Source organism: Fukomys damarensis, unplaced genomic scaffold (assembly GCF_012274545.1).
Source record: "Fukomys damarensis isolate Sample0158 unplaced genomic scaffold, DMR_v1.0_HiC HiC_scaffold_30, whole genome shotgun sequence".
NCBI lineage: Eukaryota > Metazoa > Chordata > Mammalia > Rodentia > Bathyergidae > Fukomys > Fukomys damarensis.
The window spans coordinates 47496027-47508735 of record NW_022900942.1 but is presented as its reverse complement, the minus strand read 5'-3'; the positions used below and the strand labels follow the sequence as shown (position 1 = coordinate 47508735).

The window sequence follows — 12709 nt, the reverse complement described above, 5'->3', positions numbered from 1 at the left end:
AAAAAAAAAAAATCCAGTTGTACTGAACAAAAGTCCCTAGAACACAATTTAAGACAGTGATCACCTCTGAAGAGGTCCAGAAAGAAATGAAGAAACAGGGCTTCAGTTTGTGCTGTAGTCTTACATTTCTTTAAGCAAAAATAGGAAACAGATGTCTTTTTGACTAAGTGCACTGACTCTGGAGGGCTGACTGGGTTCTAAACAATTCTCTAGCTCACTGTGACCTTGGGCAAGCTAGGTTATCTCCTTATGCCTCATTTCCATGTCTATAAAATGCACAATCGGGCTGCAGATTTAGCTCAATGGTGCTGTTGCCTGCCTTGCAAGCACAAGATCCCAAGTTCACTCCCCAGTACCACAAAAATAAATAAATAAAGTGCAATACATCTTGCTCTAAGAATTAAATGAGCTATGTGAAATGCCTAGAAAAATATACCTGATACATAGTAAATGTTATTGTGATCATCAGCCTCACTACCCACAAATACTAACTATGAAATCTGGCCGGAATGTACTGGGAAAAGAGGAGGTTGTGGAAGGGTGGATGGTATTTGATCTATTTTCTACACTTACATTTCAAAAGAAAATTCTGTTTTTGAAACCAGTGATAAATGACCAGAAGCAAAACTGAGAAAGCAGGATACAGTAGAATAATAAGTTTCAATCTTCTTTTCAATTTTCAAAAACATGAGACAATACAGGCTTTTGAGTTTGATATTTATTTTTAACAGGAAAAATATGCTAATGGTGATGACATCGTTAGAAGATACGCCCATGTCCAATATCTGCAACAGAAGCTCGACAGAAGTTAAAGAAACCATACCAAAAGACTAAAGACAAAAACTGTATAACATTACTTACCCTTAATTCTGCAGAAAGCAAAACAAGTAACATATTTAAGATTGAAATTTCACAAGACCAAAAACTGATGTTAACTATCAAACATGTCTTTAGGAAAAATCTACCTTTTCTTTTCCATGTAGAAATGGGCAACCTTCTCAAGGATAAAGCATGGTGCCATTAACTGAATGTGTCTATGTGAGCAGAGAAGAAAATTGAAACGGAATAGTACTAAAAAATTAAGAGCTGAGAAACTGGAAGGTGATCAAGTAGCTCTCCACCAGGCAGTAATAACAAGCCAGTCAAAGCACCATTTAGAGCATAATTAGAGATTGGTGAGACAAGAATTAAGTAAAACTATAAACAAAAGCACCTTAATATATACAGTACCATAACATATCTACAAAGTCACAGTGAGCTGTCTGTATATATTAGAAATTATCTATTAGAATAAGAAACTGGTACAGCAGTAAACAATTTAAACAAGTAGTCAACTGAAGGATTCTTTTAAAACCAAATCTAGTTCATCTATCCCAATAATGGCTATTCTTCTCAAAGAAAATATGACACTGCTCCTTTTTATTATCTCCTGCACTCCTAGACGTATTATCAATATTATCAATTACTGCTTAAAGCAGCAATGACTTTCTACCTCGTATGTTTATGAGCTAGGAGGTGTAACAGGTATAAATGCTAAGTATCAGAATCAAGGGTAGAATATAGGAGCAATATGTGGTTTTTGGATGCAGGGGCTTGACACATTGCTCGGGCTGATCTCTAACTCACGGACTCAAACAGTTCTTCTGCCTCAGTGTCCCAAACAGCTGAGACTACAGGCATGCATCATCGTGCCTGGGTTTCAAGGAAATAATCTGAAGGCTTAAATCATACAGCTAAAAAATTGTATGTATTCAGAAAAGGAATTGAATGAATCTAATCATAATTTATCATAGTTGATACCAGGCTTCATACCAACTGCTATTTTCCCATTATTTTTGTGCTAGAGGATAAATATTTAAACTGACAATTTACTACCATTGCATGGAGTTTCACATGAGTGCTTTCAAACACAACCAATTCTGCTAATTCCAAATTTCAAAGTTTACTTAATAGGCTGATTTAGTTCGAGTAGAAGAAAACCCATTAATGCAAGCTTACCTGAGCCATAGCCTAAAATGGTCTATGATCCCAAAAATGCAAGATATGCAGTTATATTCACATGTTAAAATTCTTATCAAAAAAATAAGTAAGCACTAAAGAAGGAAAAGGTTACGCACTTCCAATTTATGCTCTTTGTCTGCAAGGGCTTCCTTTTGACAACGAAGAAAATCTGCTAACATTCGAGTGAGTTGCTTTCTATCATCTATTTCTGCTGCCAATCTGCCATTGTAATCTGCCAGCAACATACAAGCATCCTCTACCATTTTAGAAAGCCTTTCTCCAGATTCTTTATCTAAGAAAAGCATAGGATAATAAAATTATACCACAAAAACAGTGATATCCTCTTTCCACACCCCACCCAGGATCCAAGAGTTCTAGGTTACATTTTCTTTACTCACCTGTTATTTTATCTAGTAGGGATACTTCTTGGACTTCAACAGGCAAAGAAGCTATCCTCTGATGAACCGCGGCATCACCTGAAGCTGCATTTTCTAGATCTTGTAATGCTCTAACGAGATCTAAAGTCTAAAAAGTTACAGGACTTCAGAACCAAAGTAAAACTTAAACAAATATAAATCTTGAATTTTTTCACTTTTCTAATTCTTATGAGTTACTCATTAGATCAAGTGTCCAATATAAACTGCTTAAGACAATTCACTTCTTCTACACATTGAGAAGACATACTTTGTTAGCTATTGAAAATGTAAAAGACACAAGGACCCTTAGACCTTGAGAAGGTCACACTCTAGTGGTAGAAACAGTATAAAAATACTTACCTAGTTATTAAAGTGAGATAAGTGACTGATTTATATGGCAGATATACCAATGGTAAAAGGGAAGGTAGGCTACAACTTCAACCTAGAGAATACAAGTTTTATGTATGATATATCATTACATTATCATTGCAAACATTTAAAAAATTTTATCAAACTGGATTTTGGGAAGAGGAGACACAAATAATCTTCTAAAACACAGAAGAGTCGCTCAGATTCTATTCCTAAATACTATAATGCATAAGAGAAATGAAGTTTGTTTGTTTTGTGTGTGTGTGTGTGTGTGTGTGTGTGTGTGTGTGTACCAGGGATTGAACTCAGGACCTTGCGTTTGCAAGGCCAGAGAAATGAAGTTTTGAATTAAGTTGAAGTATATCTTCAACTGTCTTATGGTTTATTAATAAGACCATTAAATTTTGTGTATCTAATGATTGTTTATATATTGCTTAGCCAATATACTAATCATCATTACAGTACTTTAGTTGTAATGTTTTCATACAACTATAGTTAGGATGAGAAAGTAAATAACATATTTCATTTCACTATTTTCATACTAGCTATAATTAGAAAAAGAAGAATTCTTTGCTGGCAATTTCATAAGCCATAATACAAGTTATTAAAAAAAAAAACAAGTATTTTCTTTTCTAGCCTCCATCCTCATCCCTTTTTTCTTATGTTTTCATTTTCTAAGACTAGATTCAAGGACACTAGGAAATTATACATATATACTTTAAAAATATAAAATATTACTAATTCTGAGTATATATCAAGATGACATCTATGTGGTTATGGTGGCTTATGCTTATAATCCCAGCTATTCAGGAGGCTGAGGCTGAGCCTGAGGCTGGATCACCTGAATACATGAATTCAAGGCCAGCCTGAGCAACATTCTAAGATTGTTGTCTCTTAAAAAAATGTATTTTTTCTAAGATATATTTCTCTCTACAATGAAAGAATGTTTCAGAGCAATGATACATATCAAGAAGCTATTTTCTCACGGCCTCTCAACTAATTAATCAGAAAATTCTAAAAGTTTCTAATCTCTAAGAAATCTGGCTTTATGATCTTGATAGTGCCTTTATGCTAGAACTATAAGATATGGGGAAAAAAATATGGTAATGTTTAATTTTAAAAAGGCATCTCTCCTTTCCAGGCTCCTCCTTTCTCTCTCTCTACTTCCTGGCTACCATGGCTCCAATACTCCCCACCTCCAGTCCCTTCCCCCACAATGTTTTTGTATTCGAGCCTGCTGAACGTGGACTAAAATTTCTGAACTTGTGAGCCAAAATAAACCTCTCCTCTTTTAAGTTGTGAGTGTCAGGAACTGTGCCTCAGCAATGAGAAAGTGACTAAGACATTAGGTAGGCTAGGAGAGGGCTGGCAGACCCAGTGATAAACAATGGACTGGCAGTTCTAACCAGTGGAAAAATCCATGGTTATTGCAAGCTGTAAATCCATTGTGGGGATTTAGTCTGAAAGGTACTCCTCCTGCAGGCTAGCTTTGGGGAGAAAATCCACTGCAGAGTGTATAACCAGAAGCTGTCTTGAGAGGGGACTTACTGTTTGGGACTAAGATACTCTGAGGATTAAAAAATGACAGAACGACCACAATTCACAGTTCCCAGGGACTGGATGGGAGACAGCCACAAGACACGGTCTTGGAGAGGGCAGGGTCAGACACAGTCTTGCTTAGAATTTCAAGCAGCTGGTAGCTCAGGCTGTAGAGGGCATGAACCACCTACCGACGAGGACAGACACTCTTATGAAGGGAGAAGAATCTGACTGGAAACACAAAGTGTTATGGTTTAGATCAAGAATGACCCCCAAAACTCCCATCCCACAGAGGCACGGGGCTCACACTGTGAGAGGTGGTTTTCTGAGGCGGCTGGGTCTGCAAGCACCAAGACTGAATCTAAGGGATTGCTTGTTCTCAGGGCTGCCCTCTTCCCACACGGAACTCCGTCATCTGCCTGCCTCCCCCATGCACCCAAGGACACACCTGTGCTTGGATCTTTGCCGTGCCCCTATGCGCACAGACTGGGAGCCTCTGGAGGGAGGGAGACACCTTACCAATGCACTGCTACACAGCTAGTTGAGGCTGGAAGTGGCTCTGGTGCACAGAAGGGAATAAACAAACAAGCATGGGAGTAGCTGCAGCCCTGAGGCAGGTAACAGCCATAGCTCACGGGGTAATCAAATGCTGGGTGGCAGAGGCGGTGCATGAATCTTTTGAAACCATTTACAAAGCTATACATCTAAGGACACACATGGTGCGGTGGGGGCAGGAGTAAGTTCATCTTGTTAGTGATCCTCTCAGAGTCAGAGAAGATCCTCTGTAGTAAGAACAACACAGGCTCTCCCTGAACAAGCCAGAATATTTTGTAGCACGCATCTTAGGCGATCCTGGGTAAATAGTGATAATCAACTATGGATGCCTCTTGGGACTACACTGATCCTAACATAAAACACACAGTAAAAGACACATGGCCAAGAACAATGGAATAAGTATATAAAGGAAGGGGGAGTGTTCTGAATATTTTGAAGGGAATTAATGGTAATGTCTCCTAGTGTAATAAAATTTTTAAAATTTTCCACATTCATCATATTTTTTTATCACCCAACACTGCTTACAGCAATTTCTGTCAAAAACATAACGGTGCATCTTCACCCACCTTATTCACCAGGTTTTTGGAACTTAAGTGACTTCTGGCTCTTCCCCAAAGTCAAAACAACCGTGAAAAGTAAATGTATTCAGGACAGTGATGCAGCCACAACAGCACAGCTAAAGATACTCACAAAAGAGGGCTTTTTGAATTGCTTCAGAAAGTGTTATGTTCGAAGAATATGGGGAATGTTTTAAGGAGGATTAATGGCAATGTGTCTTTTAGTGTATGTGTTGCCAAAGTGAGAATGTAATGTGTCTTTTAATGTAATACTTTTAAAAATTTAAGCAATCACTACACATTAACTACCTCATACAGCTTGGATTTTGTCATACATTTACATCCCTTCCTACATGAGTTAATTCTACATTCTCACTTTCAGATCACAGATTAGATAAGAAACCAAAGATATTTGAAACACTTGTCTAGGATTTCCTACAACAGGAGAGTTCAACTATATCCTGCAAAGAGAAATTTTTGCTATTCTAAAATGATATATGACCACAAAGCTGAACCACTGAGAATTAAGGAGCACAACTGATCTGAAATGATCACTATAAAACAAAGAGCGATATCATTTTATACAAGTACTAGAAGAGTCAGATAGTTAATTAAGAAATATTGAAGAACTATTGTTGTTACTCTCTCACCAGTGCAAGTAGGAGATATTGTATCTAGATCTCAGGTAAAACACTGTTCACAAAATGATTTTGTCATAAGTTACTATCAAATAAGGAGAGACATACATGTTAATGTTTGGTTATTCCAAAGCCATGTTCTCACTACTTTTCTATTTAAATTCTAGTCCATGGTGACGAGTGGGCTTCAGTGTTCCTCATCCCTGTTACTGGACTAACAGGAAGCTCCACTCAAGTCCTGGCTGACAACCTTGGTCTAATTCTTCTGCCTCCTTAGGTTTAAGAGTAATATATACGGGGCTGGGGATTTAGCTCAGTGGTTCGGTGGCCTTCCTTGCAAGCGCAAGGAACTGAGTTCAATCCCCGGTACCAAAAAAAAAAAAAAGAGTAATATAAAGCCACAATTATAGGTAGTAAATGACCATCTTTCTTTCAAGATCCTTTTAACAAGGAAAAAGCCCATTCCAGTTTCTGGTTACATGCAAAAACTTTGGATCCAGTCCTCTAATTGCCATGGAGCAATGTGGTATCTTTTTATCTGTAGGCTACTAAAATGTTTTTTAAACAGTCTCGCTATGTAGTTAAGGCATGCCTTGAACTCACTATGTAGCCCAGGATGGCCTTGAACTTGGGGCAATCCTCAAGCCTTAGCCTCCCGAGTGCTGGGATTACAGGCATGCGCCACCACATCCAGCATAAGATACTAACTTTTGGCATCCCATGTCTGCTTCTAGACCAGAAATTAACAGGCCAATACAATGTGCTGTGCTTCTGTACTATTCTGGCCCTTAATGATATTTACCTTGTTTTAAGAGAATGGCTATGTCTTCATTTTCTCCTTTGAAATTTTATCTGTCCCTCCTATATGTTTCAAACATAAAAGAAGGAAACTTAAAGACTCAATGCCCACTTTATTACAAATTCAAAATGTCTTTCATCTAATGATTAAGGAATACTATACTATATCAACCCAGGAGGATTTACAGTATTAAGATAGATTCTAATTTATTGATTCTTACATAGAACTACAGTGTTATATAGAACTGTATATTTGTCACTCTAATGCTTTTTTTGTTGTTTAAAAGCTAGAATACTTTAAAAAGTAGTATTCATAATTAAGAATATTTTAGTGCGCTTATGTCACACAACAATATGTTTACCAGATGTTTTATTTTCAAAATAAATAGTGGCCAAGATACCATATATAATACTTAGCAATCAGAAATCCCTTCTATGAAAAATTATTTATACACAAAACATGCAATATATAACATGCTATATTAACATAAGCACTGTTAACCAGAAAATAAGACATACTCTTGCAGCTTCTTTCTTGTACCCAGAAACAGCAAAATTAATAAAGCTCAATGCACAAAGTGAAACAGAACTCACTTTAATTAGAGAAAATCTTTTACCTGTGGTGGTTCACTTGGAGATCCCAGAGAAGAACAATTTTCATTTTCATCTGCCTTTATTTGTTCATAAGTTCGCTTCCTAGGCTTCTTATCACCATCTGAATTTAAAGAACATTTAAGTCTTAATGAAAGAAAAACATTTTAATGAAGAGATCACGGTAAGAGATATGAAGATGATTCTTACATAAAGCTTGCTTAAGTTGGTCTAATACATCATTTTCATAAACAGATCTTTCTTCCCAAATAGATAACACTCTTCCAAGGTGCTTCTTACAACTGTCATCAGTTTCACTAAAGAAAAAAGAAAAATATTAATAGTAAAAATGTACAGTAGTATTGAAAAGGTAATGGTGACTTTAAATACAGTTTCTTTCGTTCCCTGGAAAAACCAACCCAAATGTTTACTGGGCATCACTATGGGCCAGCAGTTCAAGGATGATGTGATCAAGACATACTCTCCCAAAGCTTATAAACATATTGAACAATAACAACAACAAAATTACCAAAAAACTTAAGTTTTAGGATCTAGGGGCTTCTAAAATGTTCTTAACCTAATGGAGGTTGAACATGAGCCTAAGATTTCTAACAAATGACTTTTCTTTTTTTTAGTACCGGGGATTGAACTCAGGATCTTGTGCTTTCAAGGCTGGTGCAGTGCCATTCAGCTAAATCCCCTGCCCTAACAAATGACTTTTTAATTTACTCAACAAATATTTTTTGAACAAGGCACTATCTCTAATATAATAATCAAATGGAGCTTTATGAGTTATTATGTATAAATGTTACAAAAGAGAACAAGGTGCTAAAAGACAGAAAACAGAAAGAAATCTATCCCAGTTTAAGAGAGATCAGGAAAAGTATGAGAAAGTGATATCCAATCAAACATCTGAATATTAGATACACAGGGAAATGACAAACAGATTATTTCTAACCATTCCCTACCTTCTTTATCACCACTACTGTAAAGTAAGCAACTAGAATCTCTTGCCTAGACTTTTATTACATTCTCATCAATCTCCCAGTAGATACTTTTCCACTCAACAAAACAGCCAACTCTTAAATGGATCATTCTCAATCATCCAAGAGCTACTGATCAAGAAGGAAATAAAAATCCTTCTGTTGGGCCACAATGTGAACATGCTCTGATTCCCAGCAACATCTCAGTCCAGACTCCCTAATACTTGCTCCCACACAAATCTTCCTGCCTCATATATATATATATATATATATATATAGTTGTTTCATCATTTCTACCAAGTATTCTCTTTGCCTAGAAGTCTTTCCTCCTAGAGTCAAATGGGGCTACTACATCTCTTCCTTTATTGTTTAAATGTCACTCCCAAAAGCTATTCTTATTATATAATTGAGTATCCTCATACCCTCTAATTCTTTACCCACTTTGTTTCTTTAGGATGTCACCTAACAATATACAATTGCCTGTCTATTATCTTTTACACCCCCTGAAACATAAGATGCACCAGAACAGAACTTTGTCTTACTATTACATTCTCAGGCACATAGTACATGGTCAATGCTCTATATTGAATTCTAGAAGGGGCAACATACATAAAAGCCTTAAGGTACAAAGAAAAAGAAAAGATTCTGTTAGCACAAACTGTAGACTACAGACTGTGTTCCGAAGCAATGTGAGACAGGAGTCCAGAGAGATAGGCAGTGCCATGAAGGAGCCGTTAAGTCTTGCTCCACACTTCAAAGGCAAGGGAGTGTTATGATTGGCTCTGCAACTCTACATAAAGCTTCCCAAAGGGATTAAATAAGAGAGACCATGGCAATTATACAGAAAGACATTTCAGTAACTAAAAGAAAGAAAGCAACTAAAGGAATGTGTGTTATATGGAATATCAACAATGAACAAGAAGTAAAATTTGAAAAGGACACCTAATTTCTTGCATAGAAACCTGGATGGAGTTGCAGAGAAGTAGGAGGTTTGGCATGGAAGTGGTAAGGAAGCATAGAAGTGGTAAGTTCAGTATCAGACAGAGTTAGATATTTAAGATGTATACAAGTAGAGGCAACTGGACACAGGTCTGTGATTAGAGAAAAAACATCTGGATAGAATATAAAACTTCAAGTCATTAGAGTCTACACAATAACTAAATACAAAATTACCAAGTTGGCAAGTGGAGAATATGGTCCCCAAAGAAGGCATAGGACTTGACTCTAAGACACTGATATTTAAAGAGATAGTAGAAGACAGTATCTAAATTGAAGGGTAAATAATAATTAGAAAGCAAAATGCAACAGTATTTGACATATTTTTTCAAATGTGATTTAAACTGTAATTCCTCACCCTTCTATCAACACAGATCACCATTTACCACTGAATTCTATAATTTAGACTGATTTAATAATAATTACTTCTAGTAACATGTACTTGTATATAATGTTCAGAAATGAGTATTTAAAGGAGCAATAAGCTAAAGTATAGACTTTCAAACTCCAAATTATCTGTAGCAAAATTTTTCAGCAAGCTTACAATTACCTTTAAGTATTCCTTATTTCCAGAGCATTTAAAAATGTTAAGACATACACCCACACCAGAAAACCTTAAAACTGTAAGTGAAATGAGGAAAAGAGTACAGTACTAAATACATTCAGAAATATTAATAACATCTGTATTTTTATATGCACACAAACTTTCAATTCATTCTCAATGAAATTTATTCCAGTATAACAGTTATTCCTCTCTTACAAAGGCTATTTAGAAATGTCTTTTCAAATGAAAGTTTCAAAAACACCATCTTTTTTTTATTATTGTAATGCCTTAAGGTAATTTTAGCAAAGGAAATATAGCACATTGAAAACAGGTTTACCTAAGACACCAAACAATTATCATACCTTGAAACATGCTTAAAGGCCTCCACTATAACTGGTGCAAAATCTTTTGTAAATTCCGGCCCCTTCCTTTTGCTGTTTTGAATGACATCATTGGCTAGGTAGAGAAAAGTAAGCTTTCTGTTGGGCTTGGCTGAAAAATAAAAATAAATTTTTAAAAATCTACTTAAAATATCCTCATTTAACTTAGACAAACTTTATGAAAACCTAAATTAAGCACTTTGAGAACTATATAAACCCACTAATTTTTGTGTCTTGTTCAAACCCAGCTTCTCAATGTACTACCAAACTTACCAAGTCTCTGTTGCTAACCTCACCAGGATGAATGACTACTCTATAGCTTCTAGAGATCAACCATGTAGGAGGGAAAAGAAAGAACCTAAGAGCCAAAGGTAGATAAATTATAGCTCTTTCCATCTCCTTGCAGTAGTGTCCCAACTAATATGTTTGATTCATGATCTTATCACCATTCCCAAATTAAATGGTTTGTACATACTGAAACCTTTATGTATGTGTAAAAAATGCTTTCTGTGAATTTATCCTCTATTAAATTTTATTAAAGCTATTTTAAACTATATGAAATACAGTCATTTGAAATAAGACAGAGATTGGCCATATTAAGATGGCACCCTCAATCCTAAATTGAATTTAGGATTGATAAACCAGGTGTGGTGGAGCATGCCTCTCTAATCCCAGCACTCACAAGGTTCAGGCAAGAGGATTGCCATGAATTTGAGGCCAGCCTGGGCTACACAGTGTGTTCCAGGCCAGTCTGAACTACAAAGCAAGAAATTGTCTCCTATAGGCAGACAGACGGGATGGACAGTCGGAATGAATTTAGGGTTGCTTTAATATTCATATTGATTCAAAACGTTCATTAAATTACTATGATTACATACATTACAGAGTATGGATTGTGTATAGGGTTCAAATACTAATCTATTCTTTTCTCTTTTTTTCCCCCTTGTAGAATCCATGCTAAAATATAAGAAATCCCTAGCATTTATGTCCTTAGTCAAATTTCCAAGGAAATAATTTGAATACTTCCACCTATAATTATATGAATTTCTATACAGAACAATTAATGGAAACACAATGCCAGAAAAAAAATCACAAAAATTATTTTTCACACTAATTCTGATTAATTTTTAAAATAAGAGCCTCAATCTGTTGTTAAAGTTTAGACACAAAGTTAACCAAAGGGTATACAAACCATTTTATAATTCCTTAAACACTACTGTTGATAAAAGAAAATGATTCTAAACAATGAGACTGGCCCAATCGATACATTTCTGTTGCTCACAAGGTTCCTTCCTAAGACACTTATTTTCCAAGCTTTCTATTCAATTTAAATGACATTTATTTGACCATTTCTGTTCAATCAGAAGTTTGTAAGTGCCTTACAAATTGGCAGATTGGTTCCATCATAAAAATGCCACTTCTCTTTTTTCCTTTACTTCTTCTCTCCATAATACAGCATATCAATATGAAAGCATTACATTACATTCCACTGTAGATGTATGGATGCTGCTATATTGTCAATAAAGAATAAGGCAAAAAGGGCCAGGGACTTAGCTCAGTGGTTCCGCCACCTGCCTTGCAAGTGCAAGGGCCAGAGTTTGATCCCCGGTACCGCCCCCCAAAAAGAATAAAGCAAGTAAGTACCACCAAATATTTACATTTGAACAACCATTTTCTTATATCCCACCTCCATAAACAAAATCTTACATTCCTATAGGCTATAAGCATAGCTTCCTGAGGCCCTTTTATAAGAAGAACAGCTACATACATTCAAAATCTGTCTGGCTGGGCCAGGGATTTAGCTCAGTGGCCACCATGCCTGCCTTGCAAGTACAAGGTCCTGAGTTCAAACTCCAATGCAAAAAAAAAAAAGAAAAGAAAATCTGGCTAATAGGTATGAACATAGTACCAAAAAACTGAGCACATCACACACCCCCAAAAAAGGGGGCATGGTAATACAGGTTTAGTTCACCATACAAGTAAGAAATTGTTATATAATACTGTACAAACATTAAAAATGAAAGATCAATTACCAGGCTTCAAACTGAAATCAGTCTGTTAAACAATATGAAACAAACTTGGCCAGAGCAAGAATTAAAGAAATGTCACCTAACTTCATTAACACATAATTGTTATGTAATCTGTTTATACTTAGTGGCAGGAGCATTATTAATTTTCTTGTATTTCACAGACCATTTGCCTAATCACCTACGGTTTTATGAAGCTAACAATGCTAATACAGCAAATAGCTAAAATCTTACTGTGTTATCTATAAACCTAAGAAATATCTTTCCTGTTGCCAAGCATGGTGGTGCATGCCTGTAAGTAAGGTTGAGGCAGGA

General features: G+C 36.0%; 1 protein-coding gene across 2 annotated transcripts in view; it reads right to left on the bottom strand.

The window, feature by feature from the left end:
- Rprd1a (regulation of nuclear pre-mRNA domain containing 1A) overlaps positions 1-12709 on the bottom strand; it is a 56589-nt gene that overhangs the window by 26467 nt on the left and 17413 nt on the right. The window contains exons 2-7 of one of the 2 annotated variants that reach the window (XM_019209593.2): positions 10350-10479; positions 7675-7781; positions 7491-7588; positions 2400-2526; positions 2118-2293; positions 404-785 (exon numbers count right to left, since the gene is read on the bottom strand). In XM_019209593.2, coding sequence (XP_019065138.1) covers positions 570-785; positions 2118-2293; positions 2400-2526; positions 7491-7588; positions 7675-7781; positions 10350-10479 — 854 coding nt within the window. In that variant the 3' untranslated portion in view covers positions 404-569. Of the gene's footprint in view, positions 1-403; positions 786-2117; positions 2294-2399; positions 2527-7490; positions 7589-7674; positions 7782-10349; positions 10480-12709 lie in introns of those variants that run through there. The other variant, XM_010638041.3, reaches the window with a different exon arrangement.